Below are 20,804 nucleotides of genomic sequence, written 5' to 3'. Positions count from 1 at the left end.
TTCAACTGACCAAAAAAAAGGAAGGGGCAATTACATTAGTTGCCCCTCCCAGGAAAATTCTAGGGAGGGGCATTGCCCCCCTGGTTCCTACGCAACTGCCTCATTTCATTGAAAAATATAAAGACAGGATTTCTATGACTCGTTTTGATTTCAGTTGAATATATCGTTCTAAATGGAGTTCGTATTATTTCGTTTAATAAGCATTGTTATTTGTGAAATGTAAGCAAATGCATAAGTGGAAATTTTAGACTTTCTAGACAAAAACTACCCAGGCCAGCGATTATATTATGCAAACGAATAAGCCTTACCTTAAAAACTTTAAATTCAGAAACACAACTTAGTTATTAATTTACAAGGTTTAACAAACTGCTATAAAACACGTGTCTCGATACTTTCAAACTTCAGTATGTTTTTTTTCATTATGTACGTTGTTTGGATATTTCTGCGACGGTTATTGTGGTTGTATTTATAAAATTTTGGGCGTGCATGTTGAAACATAAAGAAATATTTGAAGCAATTAAATTACTACAAATTACTATGTAATACAGCGTAGTATTGTAGTATGGTTAATTATTGTATAAAACGGTGAATTACCTTGTAATACTGCGTAATATCGCGTATTATCAAGTAATATTGCGCGTAGTAAGTGTAGTACGTTGTCTATTAAGATGTAATATTATATAGTGCAGTGCATGATTACGGATTTGATTAAACACTAAAACCGTATTTCTTGCAGTTTTGCAAATACAGTTATTGCCGTTATACACACCAATACTCAAATATACTAATATATGGTTAGAAAGGTCTCTTTACGCTCTATAACGGCATATATGATGTATTTATTTTCGAGTTGGGCGTCCTGCGTTATTGTCTCAAAACAAACACCCCCCTAATCGACCTTTTCTTAAAAAAAGACTTGATAACGCAGAAAATATAACAGATATGTCATGTTTGATTTCGTTTTCGGTTATAACGCTTTGTTTTACATAAACTACGTCAATTTCGTTCAGACTGTAGGTAAAAATAAGTTTTTACAGTGAATTATATAAAAGGGTACGGATTTGATTAAACGCTAAAACCGTATTTCTTGCAGTTTTTCAAGAACAGTTATTGCCGTTATACACACAAATACTCAAATATACTAATATATGGTTCGAAAGGTCTCCTAACGCTCTAGAACGTCAAATATTTTATAATTATTTTCGAGTTGGGCGTCTTGCGTTATTGTCTCAATAAAAACACCCCCTGAATCTACTTTTTCTTAAAAAAAGGCATGATAACGCAGAAAATATAAAAGATACGTCATGTTTGATTTCGTATTCCGTTTTATCGCTTTGGTTTCCATAAACTACGTCAATTTCGTTGAGATTGTATGTAAAAATAGGATTTTACAGTGAATTATATAAAAGGGTACGGATTTGAGTTTTCAAAGAGACGGTTTTTCAGGGATGGCGGCCATTTTGATATAAATCAAAAACCCGCTTATTATTTTAGAAAAATATTTGGAAATCTTTCATCTTTCGGCTACAGAAATATGTGTTCGAAATTTGATGAAAATCCGTTGACTCATGGTGGTCGCGTTACCTGATTCTAAATGGAATGACTCAGTTTGTCATGCATATTGTTTGGAAATACAAATTTTAACAGCCTAAATGATTTAACTCGCCTTATTACCCTTACAACGTGAATTCTCACGCTCGCAATATTCCTGGTTGCTATTTCTTTCTCTAAATTAAGCTGATCTGCACCCTCTAAAAATGGTGGTATATTTAAAGATACTCCTTTTTCTTCGAGCATCTCTTTGATGATGAATCCGCGATCGGCCATTACTGAATCTCCTCTTTCTAGTTTATCAAGAAGCCCAGAATGGTATGTTATCTCCTTATCCGAGATACGACCAGGAGCAAGGTAAGACACAAAACTGATAAACCCATTTGGTGTTATACCAATGAGCCCTTTGGCTGTGTTGTGTGATTTATACGTTGAGTACGTGTCACACTGCACGCGAAAATCTGATGAGTTCTCTATGAAGAATTCTGAGGCGTCCAATATAATTCTGGTAGTGGGATACTCTTTAAATGATTCCGGCATATACTTCAGAATAGTTTCCTTTGTAGGCCAAATAGGCACCTGGCTCACAGTGTTCTCTAGGAAATCAACCCAAAATGTTAACTTTCTACTTATAGTTGAGCAGCTGACTCCATAAGGGTATGCAAGATCGGTCTCGAGTAAGCCAACACGCAGCCTACATAGTACTAGAAAGAGTTGGTCGATTACCGGAATAGAAAATTGTTTGCCACTCCTTGAATTTTTTATGTCAATTAGTACCTCCTTGTTACCTCTTCTTAATTTCCCACGAGCTTCAGTGTAGCCCACCATCACGAAATTATAAAACCCCATAAACGTTTCTTTACTTTCAAAACCCGTATAAAACTGTAATATTTTCTCGTTTTCCAAAACATGCTGTACACTGAAAGACTTGTTCTTTGCTTTATACACTTCATACTGCATTTCGAGATTAATGTATTGTTTACATTTGTTTGTTAATTCGTTCAAAATGTCTTCATTAGATTTATCTAGTTTTGCAAGCTTCTCTTTAAGTTGAAGATTTTCAAAAGTCAACTGTTTAATTTGGTTATCCTTCTGATTGATAATTAAAGAATAATGATCCTTAATGGCATATGGGTGTTCACAGACTCACAGTGGTCACTACAATTAATCTTTCATCAAGTTAATTTTAATCGGCGATGTCTCCTCATTTTTGGTAATTGTGTAGCTTGCTCCCAACGACAAAGTTTCTTCCGGAGGTAGTACCAGATAGACTTCACCAAGATGTTCTGAAAGTAACGACAGAATGTAATAAATTAAAAAGCACATGCGTTGTAATAAATTCAAAATTTCAAACCTTTGAAAGGCTTTAGAACTACACATTCAAATGTTTTCCAAGGAAAAAAGTGAGGTAAAACATCATCATAGTGTTTAAATCCAGAAGAATTAAAATGGTACTCGCGGATTTTGCTTGTTGGCAAAGGCAACCAATTACAAAACTTTCCTTTGTATTTATTCAAAGTTTGGAAATCCTTAGGAGCAGACTGCACCTTATTCATCCATTCTTGTTTGAATGTTTTATCTCTTGGAAATAAATGAAAGCTTGTTTTGCTGTTATAAAGTGCCAGCAGCTTGAAACCCTGCGACGTCACCAATGTTAAACGTCTATTGAGAAATAACGCGAGTTTTCATGACAACCATTACGGAAGCTACAGCTGTGACGTCACTAACTTTTAAAAACGCATCAACTGCTAGCACTCTATTGCTAGTTTTTCCACAGCCAACAACACAGAATCTTGTTCCTCCTTTTTTTTGGAGTTTCTAAAAATCTGTTGATAAATGTATATTTATTAATAACTACACATTCTATAACATTATTTATAATATTTGTAATTAATTACCTTTTATTTTTGTCCATTATTTTTCGAAATTTTAAAATTGAAGGTGCTACAACTGTTAAGCCCTTACCAATGTGCTACGGTACAGAAGACAAGACTCGCGAAACTAAGCAGACGATTTTTTTTAATGTTGATACCCATAATACCTAGCGAATCCCCAGTAGATGGCGCATCTCAAACGAAAAAGGTCTATACGGGGAATTTTAAAGTTTTGTAAATTCTTCGAATTTAGTAACGTCTTTTACTTGTTTTGGTTGTATTTATCTTCGTCGTGTTGTCGCCTACACCGCGGCTTTCGGTTTTCACTCTTGCTTTCAGTTAGTGTTACTTTTACACGTCTTAGTTTTGAGTCCGTGATGCTTTTCAGCCAAATAAAATTGAAATTACCATGTCTACAATTGAAGACCAGTCACTTAAGTCATTAGTGATAGCGATTTGTACATTTTCCTGTATATCAAATGCTTCAACATTGTTTTCATTTTTGTTACTATTTCAGTTGATACGATTTCACAAATTACGATGCGATGCACAAAAAAATTTATATCTATCTTTTTACATAGATGGCAGCAGCTATACTATACTATCAATTTTTCCCTCTGAAATTTCTATAAAATATCATTTTATTTTTGATATTTTTGAGCATAGATGGCGACAAAATCATTCACAATCTTTCATTTTACTTAGTTTTGGCCCTTCCTTTCAAATTTCTTTCTAAGATATAAGAGTTTCAATTATTACTATTTCAGTTGATACGATTTCACAAATTACGATGCGATGCACAAAAAAATTTATATCTATCTTTTTACATAGATGGCAGCAGCTATACTATACTATCAATTTTTCCCTCTGAAATTTCTATAAAATATCATTTTATTTTTGATATTTTTGAGCATAGATGGCGACAAAATCATTCACAATCTTTCATTTTACTTAGTTTTGGCCCTTCCTTTCAAATTTCTTTCTAAGATATAAGAGTTTCAATTATTTTCAATTTTTTTTTGGGCTTGCCTGAAAAATATGAATAGAAATCTTTAAAGATTAAGATAAGTATCATTTCAAATACTTCTTCAGTTTTCATTATTTTGAAAAGTATATTTAAAAATATTTCAAGTACGTTTCACGAGAAAGTAGAATCAAATTTTTTCATATCAAAAGTTCGAAGTATTAAAATGAATATTTCAATTTTTATCTTTTGATTATTAATTTAGTAGTATACCCTCCAACATTTGATTTAATTTTATGGATTAGAATCGATTTTAATTTTTGTATTTTCAAAAACTAAATTATGGAAAATAAATAAAGCTATTGCATCGCCACAGCCCACGCTGCCAGTTTGCAACACACGTGACACTCTAACTGCGTGGTAGTTGGGACGGTGGGAAAAATAACTTTTGGGAGTTTTGGTTTAGTTTTGAAATCGCCTTTCAAGCTGCGCAGCGCAGCTTCTTATCACTAGAAACAGTCTTTGCTTTCCCCCTGTCTTGCTATTTGTGCCTAGAGCGAATGATCCCCCCCTCCCCCCTTTAAAAAACAGCCAGAAATACTGCGTGACCCTTGACCGCTCCTCTCCCTTCTATCACTTAACAGCGTTTCGGGTTTGGCTATATTTCGGTATCACCATAAGTGGTGCTTGGTTACTAGAAAACCGAAGGGGTAGAAAACAAGACGTACGACGGTCAGAATACACACAATCCTTCTAATGTGTTAAGTTTGTTTGAGCTATTCACAGCAACCTGCAACGCCGGTATCACAACCAATATATATCCACGGCCACACATAATTGTATTTACACTTATTTGTTACTTTTAGTCATACTTTGAAAGCATCGAAGGCTCCTTCGATCCGTGTCTTTCTTATTTTTTACTTAGATCACACTTATTTGTTACTTGTGGTCATACGTTGCAAGCATCGCGTACTGCTCCGATAAGTGTCACACTTATTTGTTACTTCAGGTCATACGTTGTAAGCATCGCGTATTTTTTTCGAAAAGTGTCACACTTCTTTGTTACTTCAGGTCATACGTTGTAAGCATCGCGTATTTTTTTCGAAAAGTGTCACACTTCTTTGTTACTTCAAGTCATACGTTATAAGCATAGCGTATTTCTCCGATAAGTGTCACACTTATTTGTTACTTCAGGTCATACGTTGTAAGCATCGCGTATTTCTCCGATAAGTGTCACACTTCTTTGTTACTTCAGGTCATACGTTATAAGCATAGCGTATTTCTCCGATAAGTGTCACACTTATTTGTTACTTCAGGTCATACGTTGTAAGCATCGCGTATTTCTCCGATAAGTGTCACACTTCTTTGTTACTTCAGGTCATACGTTGTAAGCATCGCGTATTACTCCGATAAGTGTCACACTTATTTATTACTTTGGGCCATATTAGAACGGCCTTGAAAAATGCCAGAGATAAATTCGCGTATAGTCTCTATAACCACGCGTATTTCCAATGTTGGAAGTTGAGGGGTCCGTATACGCTGCCCAAAAAACCTTACTTAGAATTAAAATTAAGCAACGTAATTGCAATTCTATGTACTATGGAAACCACAGCTATTCAAAAATATAACTTTCATGAAAATCGGACTTAAATTAAGGAACGTTATGTCGACTTTCAGGCGGAAATATAAAACCACGAACATTGGGGTCCCGTAAATAACCCCGAAAACTATACTTAAATTTAATATTTACTGATATAACCGAAGTTGTAGTTCAGATGAATCCTAACCTATCCAATAATATTTTTTTAACGTTACCGGACTTAATTTTTAACAAAATATCAACCACACAAAGCCAAACTACCGAAAACGGTAAATCGGGCAATGCCCAACTTCTTGGGCTCCGATTACAAAACTTTATCATTGACTCTTCTAGCCCTAACCATTGAAGAGATATGCGCGACACGGCGAAATCGGCTGCATCGGCGGCATTGGCGGCAACGGCTACACTGTACGTGAGACTAATACACACAAATCCTTAGGATTGTGTGTAAAAACGAATGTCTCTCGAATTTCCTCTCGATTCCCGAGGCTCGGCTCGATTGGCGGAGAGGGGGTTAGTTTTGAATATTCTTTTCCCCAAAACCTCCTATACAAGAGAAACGGCCTAACCGTCCACCCAGTTAATTCCCGTTTGGCACATTAAAGGCCGCCACTAGCAGAAATAAAATTCAAATATTTATCTCTTCGATTCTCTCGAGGATTTTTCGCGCTCACAACGGCCCCCTGAACCCCCTCACGTGCTGACGTCACGAAAAAGGGGAGAACACGTCCCTGAGAACAGCGCGTCTTGGGTACTTACAGGAGACTACCCGAGGTGTTAAGCCCAATTTTCATGCTCGCTGGTAGCGGATAAAAATCGTAAAAATTCGCTTCCGCCACTCGCAAGCGTGAAAATAAAGCTAAAATATCTGTTTGAAACAGATCGACGCGGAAAATGAAAAAGTGTATAGCTGAAGCGGATTTTGACGATTTTTACCCACTACCAACGAGCATGAAAATGGGGCTTTACACACCGATTTTGTTCAAACTCGGGGCATTGGTAGACCTTCATGTAACTTGAAAAATCCTAAAGGGATTTTATTCAATGGGCAACGAATTTGCCATGGCAACGAAAAATGTTTTTGACAACCTAAAATGGAAATTTTACCGTTGAAAATAACATGGGATTTTGACCGATTCCATGGGTCCCCCCTGTGAAACATTTTACAAAATTGAAAAAAAAATAAAATACCAAAATTATAAAAAAAATTGATAAAAATTGACGAAAAAAATCAAAATTGGTAACATTTTTATCATTTTTTTAAATTTTTTCACAGGGAAATCGGTCAAAATCCCATGTTATTTTATGTTGTCAAAAATATTTTTCCTTGCCATGGCAAACCCGTTGCCCATTGAATAAAATCCCTTTAGGATTTTTCAAGTTACATGACGGTCTACCAATAACCCGAGTTTAAACAAAATCGGTGTGTAACACCTCGGGTAGTCTCCTTGTTAGAGTAATACCACTTATGGTATCACGTGAGAGACGTTCGCCGCTCAAATAATTGTATATCGGCATATCTAGATGGCGCTAAAATATTTCCTCTCACATAAAAACAAAATTGAAGAGAAACCAGAAAAAATCTATCGTGTAATTTCTAATACAACAAATGGAAGCGCTAGCTCTATTTCGCTCTTTTTTTCGCTAGGCAAGGTAAGAGAAGAATCTTTTCAAATATAGTTCGCTGCCGATTTTTTCTTCAAAATTCTATCGCGATCATTTTGAAATGTAGAAGATCATATCAAAATCGTATATTTTTATTTTTATTTTTCGGATAAAGTATCATCTCGTATCCTAAAAGTATCCAAAGATACGAGCGCGCCCATCACTGGATCATCATGCCACTAGGTACGATTCTAGATGGCCCACCGCGAGGGGTCGGTCATTTGGAAAAATCCCGTACAAAATTTGGAAAAAAATCCAAAAATCCAAAATCCAAGAATTTTGCTCCCATAGACTTTCTATGACAAATCCACAATAAAAAATCATGGATTTTAAAAAAATCCAAAATCCCGTACACAAAACAGGCAAATGTCCGACCCCTTGGGCCCACCGCGAATTATCAAAATGGGGCTGGGGACCGCAAAAAATGTGGTGTCGGCGGATGCACGACGCAACTATTTTTCAGAAAAACGTTACTAATCCCCTAAAATTACTCCTTTTTTAAAATTAAGTTAATTAAAAAAATTATCGTTTGCGGCCAAAAAAAAATAACTTGGTAATCTACGCGTCAAATGCTACATTCTCCGCCAAAAAAAAAAACATGAGGCTGCTGTAGTTTAATTTTGTCCACTTTTTTCGTGGCCAATATGCTTTATGAAATTGTGAGAAAAACAACCCGAAAGTCTGGGGGAACCTAGTCCAAAGTGCGAAATACCACGAAATCAGAATATCTAGGCAAAGTGAAAATTAAAGGTCGAAGACAGACATAAGTATATGTATTTGTACCCCGCTGCTCCGCCTTAAGCACTACAGCGGCCACCTTAAACAACCAGCCCTGGACAAAAGTGCGCTTTGCGAAACAACGTTCGGCCAGTGAGACAGCCATTTTGACCGCCTCACATATAGCAAACAAACGCCCTCATCACGGCCCAACAAAAGGCGACACCATGGGCTGCCCGAGACCCACCCTCGCACAGCTGAGGACTAGAGTGGCTTCCTCTTCCACTGCAAACTACCCTCCTTAGTAGGTCACAGAATGACGAGTGTGGAACACCCATGAGGTTCCATAACCCAGCGCCCCGATCACATGACCTTGAGAGCCGGGTATGGAGCCCCCCACAGGCTCCAGTGACCCCATCACACCACTAGATAGGGACAGTGGGAAGGTCGAAGACAGACACGCAAAACGAACCAAGGATTCTATATTTTTAGAAAATATAGAATCCTTGAACGAACTGAACCACCCTTTCAGTTAACCATCCCCGCCACGAGAAAATTTAAAATTCGCGTGCCCTCTCCCTCTGACGCGCTCTCGCTTAGTAACGGAAGACAGACGTAGAGCACGGCCATATAACCGCCAAGAATCTTGTTCGTGTTCGCTCGTTCATTCGGACAGACAGAGAGACACACAAAACGTCGCCGATAATAATATGATAATAGCGAAAGCTCGCCCCTTCGAGAATCCACCCATCCCGGCCCTTACCTGAAGTAACAAATAAGTGTGACACTTATTGGAGACCGTTCTAATATGACCCAAATTAACACAGAAGTGTGACACTTATCGGAGTAATACGCGATGCTTACAACGTATGACCTGAAGTAACAAATAAGTGTGACACTTATCGGAGCAGTACGCTATGCTTGCAACGTGTGACCAGACGTAACCAATAAGAGGGACACTGAACGTGTGACTATAAGTAACAAATAATTGTGATACTCAACGTCTGACCAGAATTAACAAATAAGTGTGACCACAGAAGTAACAAATAAGTATAAGGCAAATAAGTATGGCCGTGGATATATATTGGTTATGTCATAGGCGTTGCAGGTTGCTGGAAATAGCTCAAACAAACTTAACACATCAGGAGGATTGTGTGTATTACGACCGTCGTACGTCTTGTTTTCTCTGGCGCCGAATCGCCGCCGCCACCGATAAATTATGATCCCGCCGCCGAATTTTTTGAAAATTTCTTCATAACTTTGTTTTTCCTTCAAAAACTTTTTTGATTTTTTTTTTCAAAAATTTCCAAAGGGGGGAAAAACTTTTGCTTGTTCACGCCGCCGCCGCCGAAAAAAATCAACGCTGCCAAGGATTTTGAAAAATAGGCATGCCGCGCCGCCACCGAGTGATTTTCGCCAAACGCCGTCGACGACCCAAATCAAATGGGCATTCTGCTCTATGTACAACATCGCAATTTTGAAAAATAACTAAAAACGAAAAGTATACAAAATGGCGTCCAATTTTAGGCCAGTTTCCATTGTAAATGTTACCTAGGAACAAGAAACACATGGAGAACGCAGCTAGCCTTTAAACACGCTAATGCAGTGTTGTGTACAAATTTCATTGGACGAACCTTTACGCTGAACGTTTTACGGAAAGGAGGTTCAGACCATTTCCTAATTTTACCTTCTGACGGCAACAGGCGCTAAAGCGTCTAACCAATGAAAACTGTACGCAAGAAAATGCACGACTTTTGACGGGTTGCGATCTCCTTGTGTTGGGTGCTGTGTTTGTTGCTCCTAGACAATTTTGGAATTTTCCCCTTCTGACTGATGGGCGGTTTTGTCGACCGTTATTTTGAATTATCGAATAGGAACAATTCCGTAACGTTTTGTTTTTCGCTAAATTGGAAAATCTAAATTTACTCTACTACACTGAACAAGGCTGCCAAGTAAAACTCCGAAATGCTTTTTAAACTTATTTAAAGCCCAAAATTACTAAACGGAAGAAAAATAATTTAAGACTTTTTAAATTAACTTCAAAATCCTGAAATCGGGTGAAAATCCGTTCCAAATTCTCAAAATCAACCTAAAATACCTCAAAATCAGTTTCTGATTGCTGAATTCACTTTGAGACCCAAAAACAAAGTTAGTTCTTGCAAAATACCCAACAAATTGCGCACATCTCAACTAAGAAAATATCTTTATTTACCATCTCTCTCGAAGGAGGTTAATTGTTGATATACACTCTTAAAAAAAGGTGTTTTAATGGTATATTAAGGGTGTAATATCTGTAAAAAAACACTCTCGAATGTTAATTTAAACGCCCTAAAGGGATTTTTATTGTCCCAAATTAAAAACCTGAAAAGGTGTATAAAGGGTGTTATATTACCCCGTAAATTGAGTGATTTAACACCTGGTAAGGGTGTAGCTCCCTTAAGGCAGTAGTTTAGTACCCTAAAAGGAGTATTTTAACACTTTAAAGGGAGTATTGTAGCACCCTTAAGGCAGTAGTTTAGAACCTTAAAGGGGGTAGTGATAAAACTTTAGAGGGAGTATTATAGAAGCCTTAAGGGGGTATTGTAGAACCCTGAAGGGGGTAGTGTAACACCCTGAAGGGAGTCGTTTGGTACACTAAAAGGAGTCGTCTTGTACCCTAGAGGGAGTAGATAATAACCCTGAAGGGAATAGTTTTATACCACAAACTGTTAACAAAGGAACCAAAACGGAGGACATAAGCACCCCAAACAGTGTAAATAAACACCCTAGCAGGAAAACTTCTTTTTAAGGTGTAGAATAGCATCCTTTATAAACCTGTTAAGGTGTTAAATATGGGACAAGAAAACACCCTTAAAGGTTTGAAAAGAAACCCTTTTTTTAAGAGTGTAAGGTCGCCAAAAGATCGTACATTGTTTGGATTGATGGATAGGATTATCGTCGAAATAGAGGCGTACTAGTAGTAAATGATAGACAAGCGCATAAATATCCTCGAATACAAAGCCTGAGATTGAGCTCTCCAGAACACTACTTAATCCTATGGCTTTACACCCACTTCAACCTATAGTCTCCAAGATTCGCCAAACTGTGTCAGCTTCACCTTCACCGTTCACAGCAACATACAGATCAACTATCCCGTTAATCTACCCGAAGTATAACAAATCGGTTCAGAACGAAATAGGATATTACCCAAGAAGTACCACAACTTCCTAAAATTAAAATTATCACTCAATCTCGTAACAAATTTTGAATTTCAGATTAGTTGATGTTCCAGTATTTTTTGACAAATCCGCACTCTTAAAAACGTCTTAACAAATTATGGAAAGACCCATTAACCAAAAGAAGCACCTTGATTTCTGACTCGTGTTGCCCAACATATAGAGAAAATCAACATTTACACGGAGTAACTCGGTTTGTGACTCGTGTTGCCCAACATATAGAGAAAATCAACACTCAAACGGAGTAACTCGGTTTGTGACTCGTGTTGCCCAACATATAGAGAAAATCAACATTCACACGGTGTAACTCGGTTTGGGACTCGTGTTGCCCAACATATAGAGAAAATCAACATTCACACAGTGTAACTCGGTTTGTGACTCGTGTTGCCCAACATGTAGAGAAAATCAACATTCACACGGAGTAACTCGGTTTGTGACTCGTGTTGCCCAACATATAGAGAAAATCAACATTCACACGGTGTAACTCGGTTTGTGACTCGTGTTGCCCAACATGTAGAGAAAATCAACATTCACACGGAGTAACTCGGTTTGTGACTCGTGTTGCCCAACATATAGAGAAAATCAACATTCACACGGAGTAACTCGGTTTGTGACTCGTGTTGCCCAACATGTAGAGAAAATCAACATTCAAACGGAGTAACTCGGTTTGTGACTCGTGTTGCCCAACATATAGAGAAAATCAACATTCACACGGTGTAACTCGGTTTGTGACTCGTATTGCCCAACATGTAGAGAAAATCAACATTCACACGGAGTAACTCGGTTTGTGACTCGTGTTGCCCAACATATAGAGAAAATCAACATTCACACGGTGTAACTCGGTTTGTGACTCGTGTTGCCCAACATGTAGAGAAAATCAACATTCACACGGAGTAACTCGGTTTGTGACTCGTGTTGCCCAACATATAGAAAAAATCAACATTCACACGGTGTAACTCGGTTTGTGACTCGTGTTGCCCAACATATAGAGAAAATCAACATTCACACGGTGTAACTCGGTTTGTGACTCGTATTGCCCAAAATGTAGAGAAAATCAACATTCACACGGAGTAACTCGGTTTGTGACTCGTGTTGCCCAACATATAGAAAAAATCAACATTCACACGGTGTAACTCGGTTTGTGACTCGTGTTGCCCAACATATAGAGAAAATCAACATTCACACGGTGTAACTCGGTTTGTGACTCGTATTGCCCAACATGTAGAGAAAATCAACATTCACACGGAGTAACTCGGTTTGTGACTCGTGTTGCCCAACATATAGAAAAAATCAACATTCACACGGTGTAACTCGGTTTGTGACTCGTGTTGCCCAACATATAGAGAAAATCAACATTCACACGGTGTAACTCGGTTTGTGACTCGTGTTGCCCAACATGTAGAGAAAATCAACATTCACACGGAGTAACTCGGTTTGTGACTCGTGTTGCCCAACATATAGAGAAAATCAACATTCACACGGTGTAACTCGGTTTGTGACTCGTGTTGCCCAACATGTAGAGAAAATCAACATTCACACGGAGTAACTCGGTTTGTGACTCATGTTGCCCAACATATAGAGAAAATCAACATTCACACGGAGTAACTCGTTTTGTGACTCGTGTTTCCCAAAATATAGAGAAACTTCCATTTACACGGAGTAACTTGTTTTGTGACTGGTGTTGCTAAACGCATGCTGGAAACCTCTTTTCACACGGAGTAACTTATACTAAGGTTGGGACTCGTGTTGGCGAAAATTAATTTTGCAAAATTTTGTGTCTTTGTTTGTATCGACCTTATTTTTTATTCTTAAGTAAGTTAAGTTGCAGCCTAAAATAAAACGCGGCATAAATTTTCTGAAAGCTTTAACCTTAAACCTTTACTGTTTAAACTGAACTATATATATTATTGGGAAGTGGATATTGCTATTGAGCAGATGGCAGCACTCTCTTCGTAAAGTTATAATTTATCTGCCTACATTTGGCGCTTTCCCAAGGTTGTTGAGACCGCGAGACCAAACAGTAACCGTATACTCGTTATTACGTTCAGCTGCTGATTCAATTCATAATTAATTTACGTTATGAAACAAAGGTGACCTATACGCCTCGCGCTTATAAGAGCCTCGCAGGGAAAACCAACATGAGAAGTTTTCGATGAAATTTGTACATTGCTAATCAGAAAGTTTCCAATAGATGTAGATTATAAATAACGTTTTAGGATATTTCACAAGTGCTTAAATCGATTAAAAACATCAAAATATATTTATCTTTTAAATTACTAATAATTAATGAACTAGTAATTCAGTAAAGGTTTATTAAATAAGTAATTGTTTAAAAAAATTGTCTTAATAATTTGAAAAAAATTGTGTTTATCAATTTGAAAATTTCAAAATTACATATATTCGTATAATAATGACACATTTTGTTTATTATGGAATTTAGACATTTACTTCATTAAGTAAACTACTTAGTAAATTAGTAAGTTGCTTATTGGGGAAATTAGTAAATTGCTTCTTGAAGAATTTAATAAACTGTTTCATTAGTAAATTAGTAAATTGTTAAATTATTTTATTAGTAAACTGCTTCAATAGTATATTAGTAATTTGGTTCATTAGTTAATTAATAAATTTCTTCATCACGAAATTTGTGAATGGTTTCAAAAATTAAATAGCAAATTGCTTCAAAAATAAATTAGTAAATTGCTTCAAAAATAAGTTCGAAAATTGTTTAAAAAATGAAATAGTAAATTGCTTCAAAAATAATATAGTGAACAACTTCAAAAATAAATTAGAAAATTGCTTCAAAATTAAATTAGTAAATTGCTTCATTATCAGATTAGTAATTGGTTTCATTATCAGATTAGTAAATTGCTTCATTAACAGATTTGTAAATTGCTTCGTTATCAGATTAGTAAATTGCTTCATTATCAGATAAGTAAATTTTAAATTATCAAATAAGTAAATTTCTTCATTACTATAGATTAAGTAAATTTCTTCATTACTATAGATTAAGTAAATTTCTTCATTATCAAATAAGAAAATTTCTTCATTACTAGATTAAGTAAATTTCTTCATTACTAGATTAAGTAAATTTCTTCATTACTAGATTAAGTAAATTTCTTCATTACTAGATTAAGTAAATTTCTTCATTACTAGATTAAGTAAATTTCTTCATTACTAGATTAAGTAAATTTCTTCATTACTAGATTAAGTAAATTTCTTCATTACTAGATTAAGTAAATTTCTTCATTACTAGATTAAGTAAATTTCTTCATTACTAGATTAAGTAAATTTCTTCATTACTAGATTAAGTAAATTTCTTCATTACTAGATTAAGTAAATTTCTTCATTACTAGATTAAGTAAATTTCTTCATTACTAGATTAAGTAAATTTCTTCATTACTAGATTAAGTAAATTTCTTCATTACTAGATTAAGTAAATTTCTTCATTACTAGATTAAGTAAATTTCTTCATTACTAGATTAAGTAAATTTCTTCATTACTAGATTAAGTAAATTTCTTCATTACTAGATTAAGTAAATTTCTTCATTACTAGATTAAGTAAATTTCTTCATTACTAGATTAAGTAAATTTCTTCATTACTAGATTAAGTAAATTTCTTCATTACTAGATTAAGTAAATTTCTTCATTACTAGATTAAGTAAATTTCTTCATTACTAGATTAAGTAAATTTCTTCATTACTAGATTAAGTAAATTTCTTCATTACTAGATTAAGTAAATTTCTTCATTACTAGATTAAGTAAATTTCTTCATTATCAAATAAAAAAATTTCTTCATTACTAGATTAAGTAAATTTCTTCATTACTAGATTAAGTAAATTTCTTCATTACTAGATTAATTAGTTGTTTCATTGGTAAATTAGAAAAATGGTTAATTAGTCCTCAAAATTTAAATTGTAATTCTCTTAGTAATAAATTTCAGTGGCGTTTTAAAAAGTTTAAAAATTATCCGCTAAATGTTTCAGTGAATTTTACAGAATCCGAGCCCACTTGGTAGGATATGCATTGGTGTCGTCTTGCAATTTTCAAGGTAGTCCATGGCGTACCTGATCTACCACCGATGTTCATTGAGAGAGCTACGCTTATATTTAATTAACGCGACACAGGTAGCTTTCTCTGGAATCCACTTTCCTAATGCTCTTTCTTTAAAGAAGCAGTTTGAAGTGTCAAACGAACGTGACATAATAACGCTAGTAAGGATAATCCCAAAATAAACTGACCCGAAAGAAGCTTCCCGTTGATTTATACATTATTACTCCGAAACTCCGACGGTCGTGCGACATTGACATTTAATTTCCGTCGAGTTGATATTAACTAGACATGAAAGGTTTCCAAAGAATACTCGTTGGGTCGTTGCCGTATGAAGATCAATAACTTCTTATTTCGCTCTTAAATTCCTATAGACAAAAAGTTTAATTTTTATATTTCTAAAATACAGGTTAGCGGTTTTTAGAATCTGTTATAGGGGCCGTTCACAAATTACCTAACGCAAAAACTATTTATTTGCTCAATACCCTCTCAACCATCGTTACAAAGAGTAACATTTGGATTCAACCGTCGTTAGGAAGAGTAACATTTCGACTTTACCGTCGTTACGAAGAGTAACCTTTGGACTCAACCGTCGTTACGAAGAGTAACATTTGGACTCAACCGTCGTTACGAAGAGTAACATTTGGACTCAACCGTCGTTACGAAGAGTAACATTTGGACTCAACCGTCGTTACGAAGAGTAACATTTGGACTCAACCGTCGTTACGAAGAGTAACATTTGGACTCAACCGTCGTTACGAAGAGTAACATTTGGACTCAACCGTCGTTACGAAGAGTAACATTTGAACTCAACCATTACCCTCTAAATAACGTAATAAAAACTCAACGCCCCTGAAATACTCGAGGGGCTGATCACTCCGCGTAATTGGTGTACAGAGCCGTACCTATGACTGTACTAATGGGACTACGCGTAATCTTTGAAGTCCCTGCCTTTGGCAGTGCTAATCTAAGCGTAATCCGATGTACAGACTTTCTAAGAGTGGTTAGCCCCTCGGAAATACTATAGCACCATGAATCTAATAATTATTAAATTTCTCCAGAACTAAGTAAATTTAGGTACATTTTCCACTTCTAAAAACTAATTATACTATTATTAATGAGAGATACTACAATTAAATTGATGATTTTCCTTAAAATAATTTATAATTTAGGTTCCTGCACAGATTTATAATTTGGGACGTAACATTTCAGTGGGCCTTCATATCCGGGGCTGGTGGAGTGGTTAGCGTTTTCGCGTCGCAACAAGAGGAGCCGGGTTCAGTCCCGGCTTGTGGCGCTGGGTGACAACTCGGAACTACTCCTTCTGCGTCGAGTTGGCAAATTCTCCCTAAGCTCATTAGTTTCCCCTTTCCATAAAAGCTTGTAGAGGTTAACGGTAATAACGAGTGAAGGGTGGTGTTGGCTCGCGTGGCATGAAGAGCTTGCTACCACACTCCTAAGCTTTGTAACCCGGCCACCTGTTTAAAGGCAATATAAATCGCTAGATGACTTGCTCCTAAGGTGGTGCCTTGAGTATTAACCGAGCTGATTATTATTATTATCTGTGACCAATGGCTGTTTAACCAATAGGTTGACTAGGGTTCAGCATGGGGGTCCAGAGCAGTGTTTCTTCCAGGCATCTCTCCCCGGTAAAATTCTATCGCCCCCCGGAGCTTCCTCTTTTTCCGACGTCACTGCCTGGCGTGCATTGAGTGCTACGCTCGCCACTGGATACTGGCACCCCCGGATGCCTGGGAAACCCCCCCGAAGAAAATTTTCTGAAAGAAACACTGGTCCAGAGCTTGCCAAAAGGTAGCAGAGTTTCCGAGACGATGTATTAGGGGCGTAGGAACCGGGAGGGGCAGGGGGGGGCAATGCCCCTCCCTAAAATTTTGCTGGGAGTGGCAACTAATGTTATTGCCCCCTCCAACCTTTGGTCAGTTGAAATCTTCAAAAGGCTCAAATTATCATTTTAAAAGCATATACAGTTTATAGAACCTCAACTGTGTTTAAATCTCAGTCCTTTTCTGCCAATTTACATAGTAGTAACAAGTACACATGCATTCGGAGAAGCTACACTCTATTAAAAATTCAAAACTATTCTCCAGATCCCTTTTCGTTTATCTTTGCCCCCTCCAACTTCTAGAACGTTCCTACGCCCCTGCGAGGTATGAGCGAGGTAAGGAGTACCCTTATAAACCTCAAGCCTAAGGGCCCAGGTGGTAGTTAATTTGACACTGCCTGAGGCCTGTAACATCTAGCAACCTTAGTGCGTTAAGTAATTTGTAAACCGCCTTTTATGAAAAACACCCGTATTTAACGAGAATATACGACTTCGAAATTATGAATCTTTAGTCTTATAAGCTTCTGACGGTCGACAGTATGTCATTATTTTAAATATTAAAAATTTAACGTCTTTATTTCGAGATGACTTTTCCAGAAAAGATTGAAACGTTTAAGATTATACACCAAATACATACACTTCAATAGGCTTTTCCATAAAATAAGCTACGCTGGCTGAACTTGTTTTTATGTAGCTCATTCGTCATGAAATGCGTAGTAGTTCAGTTCAGTTCAGTTTATGCTTAAAAACAGGGTGCCTTGTCAAATTTACTCTTATGTCCAGGGCGTTTCGTAGTATAACGTCATCGGTACGTCAGCATCATAAAAAATGAAGGTCAATGTTACTTTATAGAGTATTTTACCGGCGTTGATGATTTGATATTAAAGATCAATAACCGGAATTATAATGGAGAGCGATACGTATCGAGGGTCTTATCATTCCCTATAATCGATGTACACCCCTGTAGCATCTAGGAGCAACAAACACAACACCCCACACAAGGAGAACGCAACCCGTCAAAAGTCGTGGATTTTCTTGTGTACGCTTTTCATTGGCTAGACGCTTTAGCGCCTGCTGCCGTCGGAAGGGGAAAATTCGGAAATTATCTTCCCCCCCCGCCTGTAAAACGTTCAGCATAAAGGCTCGTGACGCTCGCCCAATGAAATTCGTACACAACCCTTCGTTAGCGTGTTTAAAGGCTAGCTGCGTTCTCCTTGTGTTTATTGCTCCTAGGTAACCGACAATTATTTAGCATTACCAAAGGCAGTCACCAATTCCGTATGCGTTTAAGAAAAGGAAAAGGCGGCAATCACCAAGGTTGCTAAGGCTTTGTTGCAGTTAAAGGTTTTTGACAGCACGCGAAATTTTATATTAGAAAATTTATTAAATAGGCCAAACTAAATGGACGTCTCATTTCTTTTCTGCATACTTTGAAAGTTTTCAAAACGAACTGTCAAAAATAATGGTGATTATTTTGCGGAAGTGTTAAATCTTTATTGTTTTGTTTCTTTCATTGTGTTTTCCACCCTCATTAGCAAGTGTAACCGAATCGTATGTAAGTTCTCGACTTTGAATGGCACATACCTGACGTTATCGTTAAAGTTGAAAATGTAAATGAGCTGTGAAGAATCTAAAACTCTTCATAAGTGCTTGTTACCTACTGGATTCCTTGACCTTTTCCCTCGTTAGTTTATTGTCCAAATAAAAGGTATATAAATGATTAAGGTATATTTGTTTACGTGCCTTACTGAATATTATAACTATTATTTAAATACATGTTTGCTGATAGCAAAATAAAACAAGATGATGGAGTTTGTACGATTTGCAGGTGGAAAAGCACCTTATGTTGTAAAATAACCACAATAAAAACTTAGTTTTTATCTAATTATGTAGAAAACCCTTACCTATAGTGTAAACCATGTCATTGCTAACTAAACGATTATTTTAATGAAGAGGTATAGGGTTACTCAATTCATGATTGCCATTTAAACTAAATTGGTTCCACATTATTATACATGTATAATAAAGTTAAATAGTTAATAAAAATTTATACTCTTTAGGGAAAACCTGCTAAACCCTCATTTATTTAGCTGATTGCCTTTATTTTTACAAATTGAATTTCTCTGATATTTCCCTGACTTCTCTCTCGACAATCTAATTCCCTGATATTTTCAGATTTTCTATCGTAACCCCAACCGCCTTTCTAAAAAAGCTATGATCTATCTTATTAAGTCTGGCGTACGTGGCGCGGCCCATCAAATAAAATACTATCATTAGTTAGTTAATCGAAAATTTTGTTATTTTTATATGTTTTTCTGAAAATATTTTTCTATTAATAGGCCGATATATCGGTGCATCCCTACTTAAAGTAAGTGTCAGCTCTAGGTGAAGTAGCTCTTTCTTCAACAGATGTCGCTAGCACGAAATCAAAACAAGATGCTGAAGCTACATTTTGACCCAAAAGGCGGGACATAAAAGTATGCTTCGCGTTGATTGGCTCGTTCGTAAATTTGTCAATAACTTCAATTATAGTAATTGTTTACAATATATTTGATATGGGATATATAATTTAGGTTAAAGTTCACTAAGTAGAGTAAAAGGGGTCTAAATATAATACTCTACAATGGCTCTCTGACGACGTTATTGTTTCGCTATTTTGAATTTTAGCTTCCATTCCCATTAATAGATGGCTCCACGCTCTCCACGAAAGTCATTTTCTTCGATGATTCGGATAGATTCATGGCCATCTCTAATAACAGGGGCCTTTTAATAATACAGGTGGCAATGATAGAGCCGACAGTTGTTTTAAAATAAATAGATACATACTTCTGGATATCACGATTTCTCGACACTAGGTGGATCCATATAGAATGGCCCTTGGACTACGTAGGTTTGTTTGTACCCGACAGAGGATTCGAAGACCTTTCATCGAAGTACATGTAATGTTTCGACGCGATGCTTTTAACGCTTTTAAATTCCTAAGACCCTAAGGGAACTTTTTTAGTTATCTTTCCCCCCCTTAACGGTTCACTGTATGAAGCTTACAACAACGTCTTGAAAATAATCCCAGGAAAAGGAAAAATATTTTTTGTTTGTGCACTTAAAGGCTATAACTGTTACGCCCGACGTGGGCTCTAATTTCCGATCTCTTTTAATGAAAGCTATTCCAAATATTATACTTATTATTTATATTAAAAATAAAAAAGTTGTTAGAACACTTTTATTTTTACAAAACAAATTAGTCGTCTCCATAAACGTTGCTCTCCTTTCGCTTCTCCCATGACGTAGTCACTGATCTGAAATATTTTCTTTTGGGCGGTAACAGGGT

The 20,804-nt window shown here is 36.4% G+C and overlaps 1 protein-coding gene across 1 annotated transcript; it reads right to left on the bottom strand.

Annotated features, from left to right (window-relative positions):
• Positions 1 to 1,590: 1,590 nt before the first annotated feature.
• On the bottom strand, positions 1,591 to 2,511 carry LOC149960294 (uncharacterized). The gene has a single exon (XM_090167435.1). It carries the CDS (start codon positions 2,509 to 2,511, stop codon positions 1,591 to 1,593), a length of 921 nt encoding a protein of 306 aa, XP_090023561.1.
• Between the last annotated feature and the right edge of the window lie 18,293 nt (positions 2,512 to 20,804).

This window comes from Leiobunum rupestre, chromosome 2, assembly GCF_980474605.1.
Source record: "Leiobunum rupestre chromosome 2, qqLeiRupe1.1.hap1, whole genome shotgun sequence".
In the NCBI taxonomy this organism is placed as follows: domain Eukaryota; kingdom Metazoa; phylum Arthropoda; class Arachnida; order Opiliones; family Sclerosomatidae; genus Leiobunum; species Leiobunum rupestre.
This window is presented reverse-complemented; position numbering and strand designations above follow the sequence as displayed.

Excerpts from the sequence above, each read along its gene's own strand:
- LOC149960294 (XM_090167435.1), bottom strand. The coding sequence starts at position 2,511 with ATGCAGTATGAAGTGTATAAAGCAAAGAACAAGTCTTTCAGTGTACAG.